Source organism: Oncorhynchus tshawytscha, unplaced genomic scaffold (genome assembly GCF_018296145.1).
Source record: "Oncorhynchus tshawytscha isolate Ot180627B unplaced genomic scaffold, Otsh_v2.0 Un_contig_3532_pilon_pilon, whole genome shotgun sequence".
Taxonomy (NCBI): domain Eukaryota; kingdom Metazoa; phylum Chordata; class Actinopteri; order Salmoniformes; family Salmonidae; genus Oncorhynchus; species Oncorhynchus tshawytscha.
In genome coordinates this window covers 70,001-94,606 of record NW_024609545.1, presented here as the reverse complement: position 1 = coordinate 94,606, position 24,606 = coordinate 70,001, and the positions used below count along the sequence as shown (strand labels likewise).

Below are 24,606 nucleotides of genomic sequence, written 5' to 3'. Positions count from 1 at the left end.
CCTACCCGACCGTACCCGACCGTGTCCCTCCCTACCCGACCGTGTCCGACCCTCCCTACCCGTGTCCCGACCGTCCCTCCCTACCCGACCGTGTCCCGACCGTGTCCCTCCCTACCCGACCGTGTCCCTCCCCTACCCGACCGTGTCCCTCCCTACCCGACCGTGTCCCTCCCTACCCGACCGTGTCCCTCCCTACCCGACCGTGTCCCCCTCCCGACGTTTACTTCAACGTTCCCGATTTTCCCTCCCTACCCGGTGGTCCGTCTCCCGAGTCGATGCAAAGTGAAATACAGCATTTTAAAAACAGAGATATTCTAGTGGTGGTTAGACATCTTACTGCTGAACAGAGATATTCTAGTGGTGGTTAGACATCTCACTGCACGTTTACTTCAACGTTCAATTTTCTCTGAGTCAGTCTCAGCATTTTAAAAACAGAGATATTCTAGTGGTGGTTAGACATCTCACTGCAGAACAGAGATATTCTAGTGGTGGTTAGTCTCAGAACAGAGATATTCTAGTGGTGGTTAGACATCTCACTGCACGTTGAGACATCTCAGAACAGAGATATTCTAGTGGTGGTTAGACATCTTACTGCAGAACAGAGATATTCTAGTGGTGGTTAGACATCTTACTGCATTCTAGTGGTGGTTAGACATCTTACTGCAGAACAGAGATATTCTAGTGGTGGTTAGACATCTCACTGCAGAACAGAGATATTCTAGTGGTGGTTAGACATCTCACTGCAACAGAGATATTCTAGTGGTGGTTAGACATCTTACTGCACATTGATTCCGTCTCAGAACAGAGATGTTCTAGTGGTGGTTAGACATCTTACTGCACGTTGAGTCAGTCTCAGAACAGAGATATTCTAGTGGTGGTTAGACATCTCACTGCACGTTGAGTCAGTCTCAGAACAGAGATATTCTAGTGGTGGTTAGACATCTCACTGCACGTTGAGTCAGTCTCAGAACAGAGATTCTAGTGGTGGTTAGACATCTTACTGCACATTGATTCCGTCTCAGAACAGAGATATTCTAGTGGTGGTTAGACATCTTACTGCACGTTGAGTCAGTCTCAGAACAGAGATGTTCTAGTGGTGGTTAGACATCTTACTGCACATTGAGTCAGTCTCAGAACAGCGAGACATCAGGCCTGGCACTTTACTATAGATGGAGCTCTGGGAGGTCACTCTGATATGGTCCTTTCCCTCTGTCAGGTATCTACCAGGGGTTAATGATGAGAACCCGTTTAAAACAGGGCTCAGGCACAGAAGATCCTGCTCTCACAGGTATCTGAAGCTATATCAAAACAATCCATGAAAGTGCTTTTTTTATCTTAAGGTTAGAAATGAGACTTTAAGAAACATTTTAGAAATAGGCCGAGTTTATAACAGAGCAGTTGGGAAGATGGCTCTGTGTTTTCTTTGAAACACTGGCTACATTGTATTTCTAACTTTTGAATGAGGAGTTTCGTGAGGCATCGGCTGTTCAGTTTCACGTCTTAAATCATTCAATGGAGCCACTGTCTTTTAGCATTTTTATTTGACCTTTCATTTAACAAGTCAGTCAAGAACAAATTCTTATTTAATATGACGGCCTACCGGGGAACTGCCTGTTTCAGTTACTAGTCCAACTCTCTAACCACTAGGCTACCTACCTCCTCTACACTCTAACCACTAGTCTACCTGCCACTCCTCCTCTCTAACCACTAGGCTACCTTCCTCCTCTACACTCTAACCACTAGGCTACCTGCCGCCCCTCCACTCTAACCACTAGGCTACCTGCCGCCCCTCCACTCTAACCACTAGGCTACCTGCCGCCCCTCCACTCTAACCACTAGGCTACCTGCCGCCCCTCCACTCTAACCACTAGGCTACCTGCCGCCCCTCCACTCTAACCACTAGGCTATCTGCCGCCCCTCCACTCTAACCACTAGGCTACCTGCCGCCCCTCCACTCTAACCACTAGGCTACCTGCCGCCCTCCACTCTAACCACTAGGCTACCTGCCGCCTCTCACTCTAACCACTAGGCTACCTGCCGCCCTCCACTCTAACCACTAGGCTACCTGCCTCCTCCACTCTAACCACTAGGCTACCTACCGCCCCTCCACTCTAACCACTAGGCTACCTGCCGCCCTCCACTCTAACCACTAGGCTACCTACCCCCTCCACTCTAACCACTAGGCTACCTACCGCCCTCCACTCTAACCACTAGGCTACCTGCCGCCCTCCACTCTAACCACTAGGCTACCTGCCGCCCTCCACTCTAACCACTAGGCTACCTACCGCCCCTCCACTCTAACCACTAGGCTACCTGCCGCCCTCCACTCTAACCACTAGGCTACCTGCTTCCTCTCACTCTAACCACTAGGCTACCTGCCGCCCCTCCACTCTAACCACTAGGCTACCTGCCGCCCCTCCACTCTAACCACTAGGCTACCTGCCGCCCTCCACTCTAACCACTAGGCTACCTACCTCTCCTCCACTCTAACCACTAGGCTACCTGCCCTCCTCCACTCTAACCACTAGGCTACCTGCCTCCCTCCAGCCTAACAACTAGGCTACCTGCCTCCTCTACACTCTAACCACTAGGCTACCTACCTCCTCTCACTCTAACCACTAGGCTACCTGCCTCTCCTCCACTCTAACCACTAGGCTACCTGCCTCTCCTCCACTCTAACCACTAGGCTACCTGCCTCCCTCCACTCTAACCACTAGGCTACCTGCCTCCCTCCACTCTAACCACTAGGCTACCTGCCTCCCCTCCACTCTAACCACTAGGCTACCTGCCGTCCCAACACTCTAACCACTAGGCTACCTGCCTCTCCTCCACTCTAACCACTAGGCTACCTACCTCTCCTCCACTCTAACCACTAGGATACCTGCCGTCCCAACACTCTAACCACTAGGCTACCTGCCTCCCTCCACTCTAACCACTAGGCTACCTGCCGCTCCTCCACTCTAACCACTAGGATACCTGCCGTCCCAACACTCTAACCACTAGGCTACCTGCCGCCCCTCCACTCTAACCACTAGGCTACCTACCGCCCTCCACTCTAACCACTAGGCTACCTACCGCCCCTCCACTCTAACCACTAGGCTACCTACTTCCTCCACTCTAACCACTAGGCTACCTGCTGCCCCTCCACTCTAACCACTAGGCTACCTGCCGCCCTCCACTCTAACCACTAGGCTACCTACCGCTCCTCCACTCTAACCACTAGGCTACCTGCCTCCCCTCCACTCTAACCACTAGGCTACCTACCTCTCCTCCAGCCTAACAACCAGGCTACCTGCCTCCCCTACACTCTAACCACTAGGCTACCTACCTCCTCTACACTCTAACCACTAGGCTACCTACCTCTCCTCCACTCTAACCACTAGGCTACCTGCCTCTCCTCCACTCTAACCACTAGGCTACCTGCCTCTCCTCCACTCTAACCACTAGGCTACCTGCCTCTCCTCCACTCTAACCACTAGGCTACCTGCCGTCCCAACACTCTAACCACTAGGCTACCTGCCTCTCCTCCACTCTAACCACTAGGCTACCTGCCTCTCCTCCACTCTAACCACTAGGCTACCTGCCGCCCAACACTCTAACCACTAGGCTACCTGCCTCTCCTCCACTCTAACCACTAGGCTACCTGCCTCTCCTCCACTCTAACCACTAGGATACCTGCCGGCCAACACTCTAACCACTAGGCTACCTGCCGCCCCTCCACTCTAACCACTAGGCTACCTGCCGCCCCTCCACTCTAACCACTAGGCTACCTGCCGCCCCTCCACTCTAACCACTAGACTACCTGTCCGCCCCCACTCTAACCACTAGGCTACCTGCCGCCCTCCACTCTAACCACTAGGCTACCTGCCGCCCTCCACTCTAACCACTAGGCTACCTGCCGCCCCTCCACTCTAACCACTAGGCTACCTGCCGCCCCTCCACTCTAACCACTAGGCTACCTGCCGCCCTCCACTCTAACCACTAGGCTACCTGCCGCCCCTCCACTCTAACCACTGTTCAGGCTACCTGCCGCCCCTCCACTCTAACCACTAGGCTACCTGCCGCCCCTCCACTCTAACCACTAGGCTACCTGGCCCCTCCACTCTAACCACTAGGCTACCTGCCGCCCCTCCACTCTAACCACTGGCTACCTGCCGCCCTGACTCCACTCTAACCACTAGGCTACCTGCCGCCCTCCACTCTAACCACTAGGCTACCTGCCGCCCCTCCACTCTAACCACTAGGCTACCTGCCGCCCTCCACTCTAACCACTAGGCTACCTGCCGCCCCTCCACTCTAACCACTAGGCTACCTGCCGCCCTCCACTCTAACCACTAGGCTACCTGCCGCCCTCCACTCTAACCACTAGGCTACCTGCCGCCCTCCACTCTAACCACTAGGCTACCTGCCGCCCCTCCACTCTAACCACTAGGCTACCTGCCGCCCCTCCACTCTAACCACTAGGCTACCTGCCGCCCTCCACTCTAACCACTAGGCTACCTGCCGCCCTCCACTCTAACCACTAGGCTACCTGCCGCCCTCCACTCTAACCACTAGGCTACCTGCCGCCCTCCACTCTAACCACTAGGCTACCTGCCGCCCTCCACTCTAACCACTAGGCTACCTGCCGCCCCATTTGTGCATATTTTTTTGTTAAACAATTCCAGGTTGTTTGAAATTATAGACGGATAGTTTCAAAGTAACATAATCACGTGATCAATGACGCAGAGGGCTGAGCGAGATCTGACTGATTTCTCTGTGGTGCCGGTTCTTTCTTTGACGCGAAGCTGCTTTCAAACATCGACCTCTGCTATACACTTTACTGACTCATTTAGTTCGATTTCTTCCCGTTTATAGCACCTGAACGTCAGCTCAGCAGGTTAGGGACGGGATTTGCGATCAGACCGCATAGGTACAAGATCGAATTCCTGTCTATTGTTGAAATTATTTTCTCTGAAACCGCACCGTCTTCCCATTGTTCAAATCATTAGTTTTATTTGGCCTATTATCAAATCCCTGAGCTGACAAGGCCAACAGGCTGTCCTATTATAATCTAGTCTTCAGCACCGTACCAAAACGAACGGACAGATGACCGGCCAACAGGCTGTCCTATTATAATCTAGTCTTCAGCACCGTACCAGAACGGACAGATGACCGGCCAACAGGCTGTCCTATTATAATCTAGTCTTCAGCACCGTACCAGAACGGACAGATGACCGGCCAACAGGCTGTCCTATTATAATCTAGTCTTCAGCACCGTACCAAAACGAACGGATAGATGATCGGCCAACAGGCTGTCAGTGTTTCAGGGTTCGACAGGAATTTAAATGTATTTATTGAACCTTTTTGTTTAGAAAGGAATCTAATCAGAGTAACCCCTCTGCCTGAGCCTCATCTCCAGGAACTCAGTGTGTCTGAGACTTACAGAACGTATAAACACATTGATTAGATTGAAATGTGCTACAAATTATTTTGGCACCAGCATGAAATATACAGCAACATTCCTCCCAATAAGCCCTGATTGTTAAGCAGAGCTAAATAAACAGCAGGAATCTCCTCCATGCTCCTCTCCACCCCTCCTCCTCTCCACCCCCCCCTCATCTCCACTCCCCGTCCGTCTCTCCACCCCCCCCGTCGTCCTCGACTCCATCCTCCTCCTCTCCACCCCCCTGTTGTCTTAGTATTCCCTAAATCGTTCACTACTTTTGACCAGGGCTCTGGTTGAGAGTAGTGCACCAAATGGGGAATATGGTGCCATTTTGTGAAGCAGCCAGATCTGTCCTGTGTTGACTTCCCCTGTCCCTTATCGTCTGGCCGTTAGTTCAAACAGGCACCGTGTCGTAGCAAGCAGGCGAGACGTTCTCTATGGTTTTACTAGTGAATACACTCACTGCACTAAACGCTTCAATGTAATACTATATCTGAGGATTAAACATTCAACCACTTCACCTCTGTTTGTGTTCAAACATTAACTTTTTTAAAGGATTACAGTTTGAGGCGCCAGCTCCTTTCTAGCCCAGACTAAAAGTCGACGTGAGGAATTTAAACACACGGTCTTTTATCTGACAGATTTGAGGCAATGTTTCTTTCATCAGGCCGTTTCTTGAGGAGTGTTACGCCGCTGATTATATGTTGGTAGACAAATATTCCCCTCTAGACTAGACTAACACAAGTTCAGCTAGACAGGAGAGCATGGAGCGAGTCTCTCTGCGCGCAGAGGGCTCGCTCTCTCTCTCTCGCTCTCTCTCTCTCTCGCTCTCTCCATGGCTTAGTGTTACCAAAGGATCTGTAATTCCACAGACGCTCTGATAAAGCTAACAACAAAGGAATGACCGACGAGAGGTTGCAACAAGTCAGTGACTTAAACTGCCATTTGGAGTAGTGTTGAATCACAGGACTGTTCAGACTGGAGACTACTGCTGTTCAGAGAGGGCTGAGGATAGGTCAAGGAGACACTACTGCTGTTCAGAGGGCTGAGGATAGGTCAAGGAGACACTTCTGCTGTTCAGAGGGCTGAGGATAGGTCAAGTAGACACTACTGCTGTTCAGAGGGCTGAGGATAGGTCAAGTAGACACTGACTAGAGACTACTGCTGTTCAGAGGGCTGAGGATAGGTCAAGTAGACACTGACTAGAGACTAATGCTGTTCAGAGGGCTGAGGATAGGTCAAGTCGACACTACGTCTGTTCAGAGGGCTGAGGATAGGTCAAGTAGACACTACTGCTGTTCAGAGAGGGCTGAGGATAGGTCAGGTAGACACTGACTAGAGACTACTGCTGTTCAGAGGGCTGAGGAGGGGTCAAGTAGACACTACTGCTGTTCAGAGGGCTGAGGATAGGTCAAGTAGACACTGACTAGAGACTACTGCTGTTCAGAGGGCTGAGGATAGGTCAAGTAGACACTGACTAGAGACTACTGCTGTTCAGAGGGCTGAGGATAGGTCAAGTAGACACTGACTAGAGACTACTGCTGTTCAGAGGGCTGAGGATAGGTCAAGTAGACACTACTGCTGTTCAGAGGGCTGAGGATAGGTCAAGGAGACACTACTGCTGTTCAGAGGGCTGAGGATAGGTCATGTAGAAACTACTGCTGTTCAGAGATGGCTGAGGATAGGTCAAGGAGACACTGACTAGAGACTACTGCTGTTCAGAGAGGGCTGAGGATAGGTCAAGGAGACGCTACTGCTGTTCAGAGAGGGCTGAGGATAGGTCAAGGAGACACTGACTAGAGACTACTGCTGTTCAGAGGGCTGAGGAGGGGTCAAGTAGACACTACTGCTGTTCAGATGGCTGAGGATTGGTCAAGTAGACACTGACTAGAGACTACTGCTGTTCAGAGGGCTGAGGATAGGTCAAGTAGACACTGACTAGAGACTACTGCTGTTCAGAGGGCTGAGGATAGGTCAAGTAGACACTGACTAGAGACTAATGCTGTTCAGAGGTCTGAGGGGTCAAGTAGACACTACTGCTGTTCAGAGAGGGCTGAGGATAGGTCAAGGAGACACTGACTAGAGACTACTGCTGTTCAGAGGGCTGAGGATAGGTCAAGGAGACGCTACTGCTGTTCAGAGGGCTGAGGATAGGTCAAGGAGACGCTACTGCTGTTCAGAGAGGGCTGAGGATAGGTCAAGTAGACACTGACTAGAGACTACTGCTGTTCAGAGGGCTGAGGATAGGTCAAGTAGACACTACTGCTGTTCAGAGGGCTGAGGATAGGTCAAGACAGTCAAGTAGACACTGACTAGAGACTACTGCTGTTCAGAGAGGGCTGAGGATAGGTCAAGTAGACACTGACTAGAGACTACTGCTGTCCAGAGGGCTGAGGATAGGTCAGGTAGACACTACTGCTGTTCAGAGGGCTGAGGATAGGTCAAGTAGACACTGCTGCTATTCAGAGGGCTGAGGATAGGTCAAGTAGACACTACTGCTGTTCAGAGGGTTGAGGATAGGTCAAGTAGACACTGACTAGACTACTGCTGTTCAGAGGGTTGAGGATAGGTCAAGTAGACACTGACTAGACTACTGCTGTTCAGAGGGTTGAGGATAGGTCAAGTAGACACTGACTGGAGACACTGACTGGACAGTTAACAGCATTTCATTAATAAAACTATTTCCTCTTCATTTTAAATGTTTTATTTCACCTTTATTTAACCAGCCAGTTGAAAACAAGTTTACATCGATCTAATGAAGAGGATCTTATGTACCTTGTTGGAGTTTTATTATTGTTGGTGGTCGGAGACACTTACAGTATATATTAAGATAATAGCTTTTCCTTCAAAAGGTTGTCTGGTAATTTGGCCTGATAATTTCCCCTCCGTAAAAAGGCGGTTGAGCTGAATTGGTGTCAGAGGTTCTAGTTAGCCGAGCAGACAGCCAGTCTCTCCTTGACAGCGATTCCCGATGTGGAGGAGTGATTTTATTTTTAACCATGCAGCCAAATGTAGTTAATTCTCTCCCCCAGCCTCATCACACCCCCATTAAGCATCTTAGTGGTGTCAGGCTTGGGGGGCTGGGGACCTGTTTATACGCCTGTGGGTGGTACTGAACTCTGTGGGAATAGGAAAAGAAATGCTCAGCTCTGCTCTAAAGCTGGGAGCTTTGCACACGGTGGATTTGACCCCGTTTCAAGGTCGTGGAGGATTAATCCAGCTGCTGCATTATGAGCAGAGCCGTGCTCCCCTGTGTCCAGGCCGTGTCAGGAATGAGCTTATTTGGTGTCTGTGGTACCGACCTTTCCTCCCTCTCTCCAAGTTCTCACAGCTCTCAGGGTGTCAGCTCCCAGCCTGAACACTCCTCCCTCCCTCCCCCTTAATCTCTCCAAGTTCTCACAACTCTCAGGGTGTCAGCTCCCAGCCTGCACTTTTCCTCCCTCCCCCTCTCTCCAAGTTCTCACAACTCTCAGGGTGTCAGCTCCCAGCCTGCACTTTCCTCCCTCCCTCCCCCTCTCTCCAAGTTCTCAAGTTGTCAGCTCCCAGCCTGCACTTTCCTCCCTCCCTCCCCCTCCAAGCTCACAACCCTCAGGGTGTCAGCTCCCAGCCTGCACTTTCCTCCCTCCCTCCCCCTCTCTCCAAGTTCTCACAGCTCTCAGGGTGTCAGCTCCCAGCCTGCACCTGATCTCGATGATCTGGTGTCTTGTTGGCGTCTTGCGTCACTGCGTCTCAGCCTTGCAGAGATATGCAGGAGGGTTTAAGTCTTGTTGGCTCCAACACTTGTTTTGACCCCATCTCTCCCGTCAGACGAGGGCTGTAGTAAGGTCAAAGTGTCCCCCCATCACCATCCCCCACCGGCCTTCAGTCTTTAACCTTACGACCAGTGGTCAGAGGGTAAATGGGCAAGACAAAGATTTAAGTGCCTTTGAACGGGGTATGGTTGTGGTTTCCAGGCGCATCGGTTTGAGTGTATCAAGAACTGCAACGCTGCTGGGTTTTTCAATCTCAACAGTTTCCCGTGTGTATCAAGAATGGTCCACCACCCAAAGGACATCCAGACAACTTGACACAACTGTGGGAAGCGTTGGAGCAGCATCCCGGTGGAACGCTTTCGACACCTTGTAGGGTTCATGCCCCGACGAATCGAGGCTGTTCTGAGGGGCAACTCAATATTCGGAAAGTGTTCCTAAGGTTTTGTACCCTCAGCGTATGTCTATAAACAGCAAGGAGTCGTCATGTCAGGTAGTCCTGGAGCATGGTCCTAGGGCTCAGGTCCTCCGAGAGAGAGAAAGAAAGAGAGGAGAGAATTAGAGAACGCACACTTAGATTCACCCAGGACACCGAATAGGACAGGAGAAGTACTCCAGATATAACAAACTGACCCTAGCCCCCCGACACATAAACTACTGCAGCATAAATACTGGAGGCTGAGACAGGAGGGGTCAGGAGACACTGTGGCCCCATCCGAGGACACCCCCGGACATATACACTCAATTAGTATTTGGTAGCATTGCCTTTTTAAATGGTTTAACTTGAGTCAAACGTTTCAACTAGCCTTCCATAAGCTTCCCACAATAAGTTGGGTGAATTTTGGCACATTCCCCCTGACAGAGCAGGTGTAACTGAGTCAGGTTTGTGGTCCTCCTTGCTCGCACACGCTTTTTCAGTTCTGCCCACAAATGTTCTATAGGATTGAGTTCAGGGCTTTGTGATGGCCACTCCAATACCTTGACTTTGTTGTCCTTAAGCCATTTTGCCACAACTTTGGAAGTATGCTTGGGGTCATTGTCCATTTGGGACCAAGCTTTAACTTCCTGACTGATGTCTTGAGATGTTGCGTCAATATATCCACATAATTTTCCTACCTCATGATGCCATCTATTTTGTCAAGTGCACCAGTCCCTCCTGCAGCAAAGCACCCCCACAACATGATGCTGCCACCCCCTTGCTTCACTGTTGGGATGGTGTTCTTTGGCTTGCAAACTTCCCTATTTTTCCTCCTAACATAATGATGGTCATTATGGCCAAACAGTTATATTTTTGTTTCATCAGCCCAGAGGACATTTCTCCAGAAAATTACGATCTTTGTACCCATGTGCAGTTGCAAACCGTAGTCTGGCTTTTTTATGTTGGTTTTGGAGCAGTGGCCTCTTCCTTGCAGCGCGGCCTTTCAGGTTATGTGGATATAGATACTTTGGTACCTGTTTCCTCCATCTTCACAAGGTCCTTTGCTGTTGTTCTCGGATTGATTTGCACTTTTCGCACCAAAGTAAGTTCATCTCTAGGAGACAGAATGCTTCTCCTTCCTGATCGGTATGACAGCTGCGTGGTCCCATGGTGTTTATACTTGCGTAATATTGTTTGTACAGATGAACATGGTACCTTCAGGCGTTTGGAAATTGCTCCAAAGGATGAATCAGACTTGTGGAGGTCTACAATTTTTTTTCTGAGGTCTTGACTAATTTCTTTTGATTTTCCCATGTTGTCAAGCAGAGGCCCTGAGTTTGAAGGTAGACCTTGAAATACATCCACAGGTACATCTACAATTGACTCAAATGATGCCAATAAGCCTATTAGAAGCTTTTAAAGCCATGACATTTTCTGGAATTTTCCGAGCTTTTTTGCAGTTAAATAATCTGTCTGTAAACAATTGTTGGAAAAATGACTTGTGTCATGTCAAGTAGATGTCCTAACCGACTTGCTAAAACTATAGTTTGTTAACAAGAAATTTGTGGAGTAGTTGAAAAATAAAATGAGATTTAATCACTCCAACCTAAGTGTATGTAAACTTCCGACTTCAACTGTGTATAAATATAAACAACTCACTGTCTCCTGTCCCTTTGAGCCATACTCAATAGCCACGGTCTTCTCTGGTCTGTCCCTTCCAGCCATCCTCTATAACCACTGTGTTCTGTCCCTTCCAACCATCCTCTATAACCACTGTGTTCTGTCCCTTCCAGCCACCTCAATAACCACTGTTCTCTCCCTTCCAGCCATCCTCAATAACCACTGTGTTCTCTCCCTCCCTTCCAACCACTCCTCAATAACCACTGTGTTCTGTCCCTTCCAGCCATCCCTAATAACCACTAACTGTGTTCTGTCCCTTCCAGCCATTCTTAATAACCACTAACTGTGTTCTGTCCCTTCCAGCCATCCCTAATAACCACTAACTGTGTTCTGTCCCTTCCAGCCATCCTGAACCTGGACAATACTGTGGTGGATCTGGAGACTCTACAAGCCCTCTATGAAAACGTAAGGCTCTGATCTCTCATCCCTGAGTCCAAAGGAAGGTGTGTCTTTGGCCAGGATTCAAACACATGCAAATAAATGAGCATCACACTGTGTTGGTTTGAATCATGGCCTTAGTCTTATTGTTGGCTGTCAATGTATCCAGGCTATGATGGGCTCCCCTTAGTTCTGGCCACTGTACCTGGCATGTCACTATGTATCCAGGCTATGATGGGCTCCCCTTAGTTCTGGCCACTGTACCTGGCATGTCACTATGTATCCAGGCTATGATGGGCTCCCCTTAGTTCTGGCCACTGTACCTGGCAGGCTGTCACTATGTACCTGGCCACTATGTATCCAGGCTATGATGGGCTCCCCTTAGTTCTGGCCACTGTACCTGGCATGTCACTATGTATCCAGGCTATGATGGGCTCCCCTTAGTTCTGGCCACTGTACCTGGCATGTCACTATGTATCCAGGCTATGATGGGCTCCCTTAGTTCTGGCCACTGTACCTGGCATGTCTGATGGGCTCCCCTTAGTTCTGGCCACTGTACCTGGCATGTCACTATGTATCCAGGCTATGATGGGCTCCCCTTAGTTCTGGCCACTGTACCTGGCATGTCACTATGTATCCAGGCTATGATGGGCTCCCCTTAGTTCTGTCACTATAGACTTCAATCACCAACGGTTGTTCAGTAAGGAACAGAAGAGGCCTTGTAAGAAATAATTTATTTACAGTATCACTTTGTTCAGGCCTTGTTATTTTTTATATTCTTTATTTATTTCACCTTTTTTTAACCAGGTAGGCCAGTTGAGAACAAGTTCTCATTTACAACTGCGACCTGGCCAAGATAAAGCATAGCAGTGAGACAGAAACAACAACAGAGTTACACATGGAATAAACATACAGTCAATAATACAGTAGAATAATCTATATACAGTGAGTGCAAATGTAGAAGATAAGAGAGGTAAGGCAATAAATAGGCCATAGAGGCAAAGTAAATACAATATAGCAATTAAACACTGGAATGGTAGATGTGCAGAAGATGAATGTGCAAGTAGAGATACTGGGGTGCAAAGGAGCAAGATAAGTAAATAAATACTATATGGGGATGAGGTAGGTAGATAGATGGGCTGTTTACAGATGGGCTATGTGCAGGTGCTGTGATCTGTGAGCTGCTCTGATGGCTGGTGCTTAAAGATAGTGAGGGAGATATGAGTCTCCAGCTTCACTGATTTTTGCAGTTCGTTCCAGTAATTGGTTTGAGAGTAGTAGTGGTGAAATACTACTGAAATACTACTACTGTACTACACTACTACTGCAGAAGTACTACTGCCTGCAGTACAGTACACTATTAAACTACTACTGTACTACTGCCTGTAGTACTTCTGCTGTTGTCATGTAGTACAGTACTTTGATCATGTTGTCCTGATGTCTTTTCAGAGAGCACAACAGGATGAGATGGAGAAAATCGATAAGCACATCAAGTCATCTAAAGACAAGGACAACGCCAAACCACTGGACAAACCTGAGCAGTAGGTGTTCTGGAGAATCGGTTAAATTATTCAAACAACCAATCATGTTCAAAAAGTAGAGACTTAAAACCCGTCCTCCAATATCTTGTCTCCTCTATTCCAGGTTCCTGTTACATTATGAAGTGGTAGCCTCAAACCCATCCTCCGATCTCTTGTCTCTATTCCAGGTTCCTGTTCCAGTTACATCATGAAGTGGTAGCCTCAAACCCATCCTCTGATCTCTTGTCGTCTCTATTCCAGGTTCCTGTTCCAGTTACATCATGAAGTGGTAGCCTCAAACCCATCCTCCGATCTCTTGTCTCTATTCCAGGTTCCTGTTCCAGTTACATCATGAAGTGGTAGCCTCAAACCCATCCTCCGATCTCTTGTCGTCTCTATTCCAGGTTCCTGTTCCAGTTACATCATGAAGTGGTAGCCTCAAACCCGTCCTCCGATCTCTTGTCTCTATTCCAGGTTCCTGTTCCAGTTACATCATGAAGTGGTAGCCTCAAACCCATCCTCCGATCTCTTGTCTCTATTCCAGGTTCCTGTTCCAGTTACATCATGAAGTGGTAGCCTCAAACCCATCCTCCGATCTCTTGTCTCTATTCCAGGTTCCAGTTACATCATGAAGTGGTAGCCTCAAACCCATCCTCTGATCTCTTGTCTCTCTATTCCAGGTTCCTGTTCCAGTTACATCATGAAGTGGTAGCCTCAAACCCATCCTCCGATCTCTTGTCGTCTCTATTCCAGGTTCCTGTTCCAGTTACATCATGAAGTGGTAGCCTCAAACCCATCCTCCGATCTCTTGTCTCTATTCCAGGTTCCAGTTACATCATGAAGTGGTAGCCTCAAACCCATCATCCTCTGATCTCTTGTCGTCTCTATTCCAGGTTCCTGTTCCAGTTACATCATGAAGTGGTAGCCTCAAACCCATCCTCTGATCTCTTGTCGTCTCTATTCCAGGTTCCTGTTCCAGTTACATCATGAAGTGGTAGCCTCAAACCCATCCTCTGATCTCTTGTCGTCTCTATTCCAGGTTCCTGTTCCAGTTACATCATGAAGTGGTAGCCTCAAACCCATCCTCCGATCTCTTGTCGTCTCTATTCCAGGTTCCTGTTCCAGTTACATCATGAAGTGGTAGCCTCAAACCCATCCTCCGATCTCTTGTCTCTATTCTCTGTTCCAGTTACATCATGAAGTGGTAGCCTCAAACCCATCCTCCGATCTCTTGTCGTCTCTATTCCAGGTTCCTGTTCCAGTTACATCATGAAGTGGTAGCCTCAAACCCATCCTCCGATCTCTTGTCGTCTCTATTCCAGGTTCCTGTTCCAGTTACATCATGAAGTGGTAGCCTCAAACCCATCCTCTGATCTCTTGTTGTCTCTATTCCAGGTTCCTGTTCCAGTTACATCATGAAGTGGTAGCCTCAAACCCATCCTCCGATCTCTTGTCGTCTCTATTCCAGGTTCCTGTTCCAGTTACATCATGAAGTGGTAGCCTCAAACCCGTTCTCTGGTCTCCTCTGTTCCAGTTACATTATGAAGTGGTAGCCTCAAACCCATCCTCCGATTTCTTGTCTCTATTCCAGGTTCCTGTTCCAGTTACATCAGATCCCCAACTTCTCAGGCCGGGTGTTCTGTATCCTGTTTCAGTCCACCTTCTCTGAATGGCTCTCCTCTATCCTGCGTAAATTGGACATCCTGCAGAGAGTGTGCACGGTGAGTGTGTGTGACTGCAGAGTGTGTGTGTGACTGCAGAGTGTGTGTGTGACTGCAGAGTGTGTGTGTGACTGCAGAGTGTGTGCACGGTGAGTCTGTGTGACTGCAGAGTGTGTGCACGGTGAGTCTGTGTGACTGCAGAGTGTGTGCACGGTGAGTCTGTGTGACTGCAGAGTGTGTGCACGGTGAGTCTGTGTGACTGCAGAGTGTGTGTGTGACTGCAGAGAGTGTGCACTGTGAGTCTGTGTGACTGCAGTGTGTGACTGCAGAGTGTGTGCACGGTGAGTCTGTGTGACTGCAGAGTGTGTGACTGTGAGTCTGTGTGACTGCAGAGAGTCTGTGTGACTGCAGAGAGTCTGTGTGACTGCAGAGAGTCTGTGTGACTGCAGAGAGTCTGTGTGACTGCAGAGAGTCTGTGTGACTGCAGAGAGTCTGTGTGACTGCAGAGAGTCTGTGTGACTGCAGAGAGTCTGTGTGACTGCAGAGAGTCTGTGTGACTGCAGAGAGTGTGCACGGTGAGTCTGTGTGACTGTAGAGAGTCTGTGTGACTGTAGAGAGTCTGTGTGACTGTAGAGAGTCTGTGTGACTGCAGAGAGTGTGCACAGAGAGTGTGTGTGACTGCAGAGAGTCTGTGTGACTGCAGAGTGTGTGCACGGTGAGTCTGTGTGACTGCAGAGTGTGTGCACGGTGAGTCGGTGTGACTATTATTATCTGACCCTGCTGATCATTTATGAACATTTGAACATCTTGGCCATGTTCTGTTATAATCTCCACTCGGCACAGCAAGAAGAGGACTGGCCACCCCACATAGCCTGGTTCCTCTCTAGGTTTATAATCTCCACCCGGCACAGCCAGAAGAGGACTGGCCACCCTCATAGCCTGGTTCCTCTCTAGGTTTCTTCCTAGGTTTTGGCCTTTCTAGGGAGTTTTTCCTAGCCACCGTGCTTCTACACCTGCATTGCTTCCTGTTTGGGGTTTTAGGCTGGGTTTCTGTACAGCACTTTGAGATATCAGCTGATGTACGAAGGGCTTTATAAATACATTTGATTGATTGTGACGTGTTTGGTCTGTCTCAATCTCTCCTGTCTGTCCCCCTCTCTCCTCTCTGTCTGTCCCCCTGTGTGTGTGCCTGCCCATCTCCTCCTCCTCCAGACCTTGCAGAGTGGCCAGTGTGTGATGCAGGTGCTGGGTCTGGTCCTGGCCTTTGGTAACTTCATGAATGGTGGCAACCGAACCAGAGGACAGGCTGACGGCTTTAACCTGGATATCCTGCCCAAGCTGAAGGATGTGAAGAGCAGTGTGAGTGACACTACTAGGGCACTAGGACCTGTACCCTATTCCCTATGGTTGGAAGAGGCACTACTAGGGCACTAGGGCCTGCACCCTATTCTCTATGGTTGGCAGAGGCACTACTAGGGCACTAGGGCCTGCACCCTATTCCCTATGGTTGGAAGAGGCACTACTAGGGCACTAGGACCTGCACCCTATTCCCTATGGTTGGAAGAGGCACTACTAGGGCACTAGGACCTACACCCTATTCTCTATGGTTGGAAGAGGCACTACTAGGACACTAGGACCTGCACCCTATTCCCTATGGTTGGCAGAGGCACTACTAGGGCACTAGGACCTGCACTACTAGGGCACTAGGACCTGCACCCTATTCCCTATGGTTGGAGGAGGCACTACTAGGGCACTAGGACCTGCACCCTATTCTCTATGGTTGGCAGAGGCACTACTAGGACATGTACCCTATTCTCTATGGTTGGCAGAGACACTACTAGGGCACTAGGACCTGCACCCTATTCCCTATGGTTGGCAGAGGCACTACTAGGGCACTAGGACCTGCACCCTATTCCCTATGGTGGAATAGGCACTACTAGGTCTAGGACCTGTACCCTATTCCCTATGGTTGGCAGAGGCACTACTAGGGCACTAGGACCTGCACCCTATTCCATATGGTTGGAAGAGGCACTACTAGGTCACTAGGACCCTACACCCTATTCTCTATGGTTGGAAGAGGCACTACTAGGGCTCTAGGACCTGCACCCTATTCCCTATGGTTGGAAGAGGCACTACTAGGGCTCTAGGACCTGCACCCTATTCCCTATGGTTGGAAGAGGCACTACTAGGGCTCTAGGACCTGCACCCTATTCTCTATGGTTGGCAGAGGAACTACTAGGGCACTAGGACCTGCACCCTATTCTCTATGGTTGGCAGAGGCACTACTAGGGCACTAGGACCTGCACCCTATTCCCTATGGTGGAATAGGCACTACTAGGACCTCCACCCTATTCCCTATGGTTGGCAGAGGCACTACTAGGGCTCTAGGACCTGCACCCTATTCCCTATGGTTGGCAGAGGCACTACTAGGGCTCTAGGACCTGCACCCTATTCTCTATGGTTGGCAGAGGCTCTACTAGGGCACTAGGACCTGCACCCTATTCTCTATGGTTGGCAGAGGCACTACTAGGGCACTAGGACCTGTACCCTATTCTCTATGGTTGGCAGAGGCACTACTAGGGCTCTATGACCTGCACCCTATTCTCTATGGTTGGCAGAGGCACTACTAGGGCACTAGGACCTGTACCCTATTCTCTATGGTTGGCAGAGGAACTACTAGGGCACTAGGACCTGCACCCTATTCTCTATGGTTGGCAGAGGCACTACTAGGGCACTAGGACCTGCACCCTATTCTCTATGGTTGGCAGAGGAACTACTAGGGCACTAGGACCTTCACCCTATTCCCTATGGTTGGCAGAGGCACTACTAGGGCACTAGGACCTGCACCCTATTCCCTATGGTGGAATAGGCACTACTAGGACCTCCACCCTATTCCCTATGGTTGGCAGAGGCACTACTAGGGCTCTAGGACCTGCACCCTATTCCCTATGGTTGGCAGAGGCACTACTAGGGCTCTAGGACCTGCACCCTATTCTCTATGGTTGGCAGAGGCACTACTAGGGCACTAGGACCTGCACCCTATTCTCTATGGTTGGCAGAGGCACTACTAGGGCACTAGGACCTGTACCCTATTCTCTATGGTTGGCAGAGGCACTACTAGGGCTCTATGACCTGCACCCTATTCTCTATGGTTGGCAGAGGCACTACTAGGGCACTAGGACCTGCACCCTATTCCCTATGGTTGGAAAAGGTACTACTAGGGCTCTAGGACCTGCACTACTAGGGCACTAGGACCTGCACCATAATGGCTCCCTGTTCCCTATGTAGAGTCCATCAGATCAACAGTAGACCGATGTATAGGCAGTAGGGAGCCATTGGGACCAAGCTTAGTTACACCTCTAGTTACACTGTTAGACATGACTGTCTATTTTGTCAGGGTTTATATTATGCTGGAAGACTGTAGTTACTGTTCCTAACATGTCTTTTGATGATGTGGATTAAAATGTATATTCCTGTTGTAAAAGCTTTGCAGAACACTTTGTGAGAAAGTAAACTAAACATGAATTCCCTGAACTGAAGCTAATTTCTTGTCTTCCTCCTTTTGGCAGGATAACACACGGAGCCTGTTGTCCTACATAGTGGCTTACTATCTGAGGCACTTTGACGAGGTACGTTGGATCCTCTTTTTCAGAGTCCTGTTCTAATCTCTCATCTTGGCACCGGGCAGACCGGTGACTTGACTTGTAAATTGTATTTATTTTCCCTCAGTGGTAACTAATGCGTAGTAAGGTGTTTAGCTGCACGAAGCCCAGTAAGGTGTTTAGCTAGATGAAGCCCAGTAAGGTGTTTAGCTGGATGAAGCCCAGTAAGGTGTTTAGCTGCACGAAGCCCAGTAAGGTGTTTAGCTGGACGAAGCCCAGTAAGGTGTTTAGCTGGATGAAGCCCAGTAGGGTGTTTAGCTGGAAGAAGCCCAGTAAGGTGTTTAGCTAGAAGCCCAGTAAGGTGTTTAGCTGGATGAAGCCTAGTAAGGTGTTTAGCTGGATGAAGCCCAGTAAGGTGTTTAGCTGGATGAAGCCCAGTAGGGTGTTTAGCTAGGTGAAGCCCAGTAGGTGTTTAGCTAGGTGAAGCCCAGTAAGGTGTTTAGCTGGACGAAGCCCAGTAGGGTGTTTAGCTGGACGAAGCCCAGTAGGGTGTTTAGCTGGACGAAGCCCAGTAGGGTGTTTAGCTGGACGAAGCCCAGTAGGGTGTTTAGCTGGACGAAGCCCAGTAGGGTGTTTAGCTGGACGAAGCCCAGTAGGGTGTTTAGCTGGATGAAGCCCAGTAAGGCGTTTAGCTAGGTGAAGCCCAGTAAGGCGTTTAGCTAGGTGAAGCCCAGTAAGGCGTTTAGCTGGACGAAGCCCAGTAAGGCGTTTAGCTGGACGAAGCCCAGTAGGGTGTTTAGCTGGACGAAGCCCAGTAGGGTGTTTAGCTAGACGAAGCCCAGTAGGGTGTTTAGCTGGACGAAGCCCAGTAGGGTGTTTAGCTGGACGCAGCCCAGTAGGGTGTTTAGCTGGACGCAGCCCAGTAGGGTGTTTAGCTGGACGCAGCCCAGTAGGGTGTTTAGCTGGACGCAGCCCAGTAGGGTGTTTAGCTGGACGCAGCCCAGTAGGGTGTTTAGCTGGACGCAGCCCAGTAGGGTGTTTAGCTGGACGCAGCCCAGTAGGGTGTTTAGCTGGACGCAGCCCAGTAGGGCGTTTAGCTGGACGCAGCCCAGTAGGGCGTTTAGCTGGACGCAGCCCAGTAGGGCGTTTAGCTGGACGCAGCCCAGTAGGGCGTTTAGCTGGACGCAGCCCAGTAGGGCGTTTAGCTGGACGCAGCCCAGTAGGGCGTTTAGCTGGACGCAGCCCAGTCGGGGGTTTAGGTATTGATTTTGATTTAGTCAACAAAGTAAAAATTAAAAATATATCCACACAGTACCAGTCAAAAGTTTGGACACCTACTTATTCAAGTTTTTTAAATAAAAATAAATAAAAAATATACATTGTAGAATAATCGTGAAGACATCAAACTATGAAATAACACAAATGGAATCATGTAGTCACCAAGAAAGTGTTAAACTAATCCAAATACATTTGAGATCCTTCAAAGTAGCCAGCCTTTGCCTTGATGAACCCTTTTCTTGGCATTCTCTCAACCAGCTTCAAACCTGGAATGCATTTCAATGAACAGGTGTGCTTTGTTAAAAGTTGTGGTATTCTTTCTTTAATGCTTTTGAGCCAATCAGTTGCGTTGTGACAAGGTAGGGGTGGTATACAGAAGATAGCCCTATTTGGTAAAAGACCAAGTCCATATTATGAAAGAACAACTCAAATAAGCAAAGAGAAGCAAAGGTCCACCATTACTTTAGGTCATGAAGGTCAGTCAATACGAAGAACATTTCAAGAAACTTTGAAATTCTTCAGAGTGCACAAAAACCATCACGTGGAAGACTATGATGAATCTGGCTCTCATGAGGACAGCCACAGGAATGGAAGACCCCAGAGTTACCTCTGCTGCAGAGGATAAGTTCATTAAAGTTAACGGCGCCTCAGATTGCAGCCCAAATAAATGCTTCACAGAGTTCAAGTAAGACACATCCCAACATCAACTGTTCAGAGGAGACTGCGTGAATCAGGCCTTCATGGCCTTGCTGCAAAGAAACCACAACTAAAGGACACCAATAATGCGAACAAACTTCCTTGAGCCAAGAAACACGAGCAATAGACATTAGACCGGTGGAAATCTGTTATTTTGGTCTGATGAGTCCAAATTTGAGGGTTCCAACCACCGTCTGAGTGAGACTCAGAGTAGGTGAACGGATGATCTCTGCATGTGTGGTCCCCACCGTGAAGCATGGAGGAGGTGGTGTGGGGTGCTTTGCTGGTGACACTGATTTATTTAGATTTCAAGGCATACTTAACCAGTATGGCTACCACAGCATTCTGCAGCAATACATCATCCCATCTGGTTTGCGCTTAGTGGGACTATAATTTGTTCTTCAACAGGACAATGATGCAACACACCTCCAGGCTGTGTAAGGGCTATTTGACCAAGAAGGAGAGTGATCGACTACTGCATCTGATGACTTGGCCTCCACAATCACCTGACCTCAACCCAATTGAGATGAGTTGGACCGCAGAGTGAAGAAAAATCAGCCAACAAGTGCTCTGCACATGTGGGAACTCTTTCAAGACTGTTGGAAAAGCATTCCTCATGAAGCTGGTTGAGAGAGTGCCAAGATTTTGCAAAGCTGTCATCGAGGCAAAGGGTGGCTACTTTGAAGAATCTAAAATATATTTTGATTTAACACTTTTTTGGTTACTACATGACTCCATATGTTTCATAGTTTTGATGTCTTCAGTATTATTTTACTGTTGAAAATAGTAAATTACTACCCTAACCCACTCTACATGATCTAGCTCTACTACCCTAACCCACTCTACATGATCTAGCTCTACTACCCTAACCCACTCTACATGACCTAGCTCTACTACCCTAACCCACTCTACATGATCTAGCTCTACTACCCTAACCCACTCTACATGACCTAACTCTACTACCCTAACCCACTCTACGTGATCTAACTCTACTACCCTAACCCACTCTACATGATCTAGCTCTACGTGATCTAACTCTACTACCCTAACCCACTCTACATGATCTAGCTCTACTACCCTAACCCACTCTACATGATCTAGCTCTACTACCCTAACCCACTCTACATGATCTAGCTCTACTACCCTAACCCACTCTACATGATCTAGCCCTACTACCCTAACCCACTCTACATGATCTAGCTCTACTACCCTAACCCACTCTACATGATCTAGCTCTACTACCCTAACCCACTCTACATGATCTAACTCTACTACCCTAACCCACTCTACATGATCTAACTCTACTACCCTAACCCACTCTACATGACCTAACTCTACTACCCTAACCCACTCTACATGACCTAACTCTACTACCTAACCCACTCTACATGACCTAACTCTACTACCCTAACCCACTCTACATGATCTAGCTCTACTACCCTAACCCACTCTACATGATCTAGTTCTACTACCTAACCCACTACATGATCTAGCTCTACTACCCTAACCCACTCTACATGATCTAGCTCTACTACCCTAACCCACTCTACATGATCTAGCTCTACTACCCTAACCCACTCTACATGATCTAGCTCTACTACCCTAACCCACTCTACATGATCTAACTCTACTACCCTAACCCACTCTACATGACCTAGCTCTACTACCCTAACCCACTCTACATGATCTAGCTCTACTACCCTAACCCACTCTACATGACCTAGCTCTACTACCCTAACCCACTCTACATGATCTAGCTCTACTACCCTAACCCACTCTACATGATCTAACTCTACTACCCTAACCCACTCTACATGACCTAGCTCTACTACCCTAACCCACTCTACATGATCTAGCTCTACTACCCTAACCCACTCTACATGACCTAGCTCTACTACCCTAACCCACTCTACATGATCTGACTCTACTACCCTAACCCACTCTACGTGATCTAACTCCACTAGCCTAACCCACTCTACGTGATCTAGCTCTACAACCCTAACCCACTCTCCATGACCTAACTCTACTACCCTAACCCACTCTACATGATCTAGCTCTACTACCCTAACCCACTCTACATGACCTAACTCTACTACCCTAACCCACTCTACATGATCTAGCTCTACGTGATCTAACTCTACTACCCTAACCCACTCTACATGATCTAGCTCTACTACCCTAACCCACTCTACATGATCTAGCTCTACATGACCTAGCTCTACTACCCTAACCCACTCTACATGATCTAACTCTACTACCCTAACCCACTCTACATGATCTAACTCTACTACCCTAACCCACTCTACATGATCTAACTCTACTACCCTAACCCACTCTACATGACCTAACTCTACTACCCTAACCCACTCTACATGATCTAGCTCTACGTGATCTAACTCTACTACCCTAACCCACTCTACATGATCTAGCTCTACTACCCTAACACACTCTACATGATCTAGCTCTACTACCCTAACCCACTCTACATGATCTAGCTCTACTACCCTAACCCATTCTACATGATCTAACTCTACTACCCTAACCCACTCTACATGACCTAGCTCTACTACCCTAACCCACTCTACATGATCTAACTCTACTACCCTAACCCACTCTACATGATCTAGCTCTACTACCCTAACCCACTCTACATGACCTAGCTCTACTACCCTAACCCACTCTACATGACCTAGCTCTACTACCCTAACCCACTCTACATGATCTAGCTCTACTACCCTAACCCACTCTACATGATCTAGCTCTACTACCCTAACCCACTCTACATGATCTAGCTCTACTACCCTAACCCACTCTACATGACCTAGCTCTACTACCCTAACCCACTCTACATGATCTGACTCTACTACCCTAACCCACTCTACATGATCTAACTCTACTACCCTAACCCACTCTACATGATCTAGCTCTACTACCCTAACCCACTCTACATGATCTAGCTCTACTACCCTAACCCACTCTACATGACCTAGCTCTACTACCCTAACCCATTCTACATGATCTAACTCTACTACCCTAACCCATTCTATGTGATCTAACTCCACTAGCCTAACCCACTCTATGTGATCTAACTCCACTAACCCCGCTGCTTTATCTAATGCTCTGTGCTCTAAGGACTAATGTCATGTATTGTCAGGACGCCGGCAGGGAGACGTGCCTCTACCCTCTCCCTGAGCCCCAGGATCTGTTCCAGGCTTCACAGATGAAGTTTGAGGACTTTCAGAAGGATCTGACCAGGCTGAAGAAGGACCTTCGAGGTAACTGTACTGAACCAAAATATAAACACACCAATTTCAAAGATTTGACTGAGTTCACAGTTCACACAGTTCATAAGGAAATCAGTCAATTGAAATAAATAAATTAGGCCCTCATCTATGGATTTCACATGACTGGGAATACAGATATGTGTCTGTTGGTCACAGATACACTACATGACTGATAATACAGTCTGTTGGTCACAGATAAACCACATGACTGGGAATACAGTCTGTTGGTCACAGATACACCACATGACTGGGAATACAGTCTGTTGGTCACAGATACACCACATGACTGGGGAATACAGTCTGTTGGTCACAGATACACCACATGACTGGGGAATACAGTCTGTTGGTCACAGATGCACCACATGACTGGGAATACAGTCTGTTGGTCACAGATGCACCACATGACTGGGAATACAGTCTGTCTGGTCACAGATGCACCACATGACTGGGAATACAGTCTGTCTGGTCACAGATGCACCACATGACTGGGAATACAGTCTGTCTGGTCACAGATGCACCACATGACCGGGAATACAGTCTGTCTGTTCACAGATGCACCACATGACCTGTCTGGTCAAGATGCACAGTCCGGGAATACAGTCTGTCTGGTCACAGATGCACCACATGACCGGGAATACAGTCTGTCTGGTCACAGATGCACCACATGACCGGGAATACAGTCTGTCTGGTCACAGATACACCACATGACCGGGAATACAGTCTGTCTGGTCACAGATACACCACATGACCGGGAATACAGTCTGTCTGGTCACAGATACACCACATGACCGGGAATACAGTCTGTCTGGTCACAGATACACCACATGACCGGGAATACAGTCTGTCTGGTCACAGATACACCACATGACCGGGAATACAGTCTGTCTGGTCACAGATACACCACATGACCGG

The 24,606-nt window shown here is 48.6% G+C and overlaps 1 protein-coding gene across 1 annotated transcript in view; it reads left to right on the top strand.

Moving 5' to 3' along the window:
- The window catches only part of LOC112240528 (formin-2-like), a 114,309-nt gene that overhangs the window by 56,092 nt on the left and 33,611 nt on the right, over nt 1-24,606 (top strand). Inside the window, 6 exon segments of the mRNA XM_042315844.1 lie at nt 11,619-11,680; nt 13,103-13,194; nt 14,765-14,894; nt 16,047-16,193; nt 18,404-18,463; nt 23,565-23,685. Coding sequence (XP_042171778.1) covers nt 11,619-11,680; nt 13,103-13,194; nt 14,765-14,894; nt 16,047-16,193; nt 18,404-18,463; nt 23,565-23,685 — 612 coding nt within the window.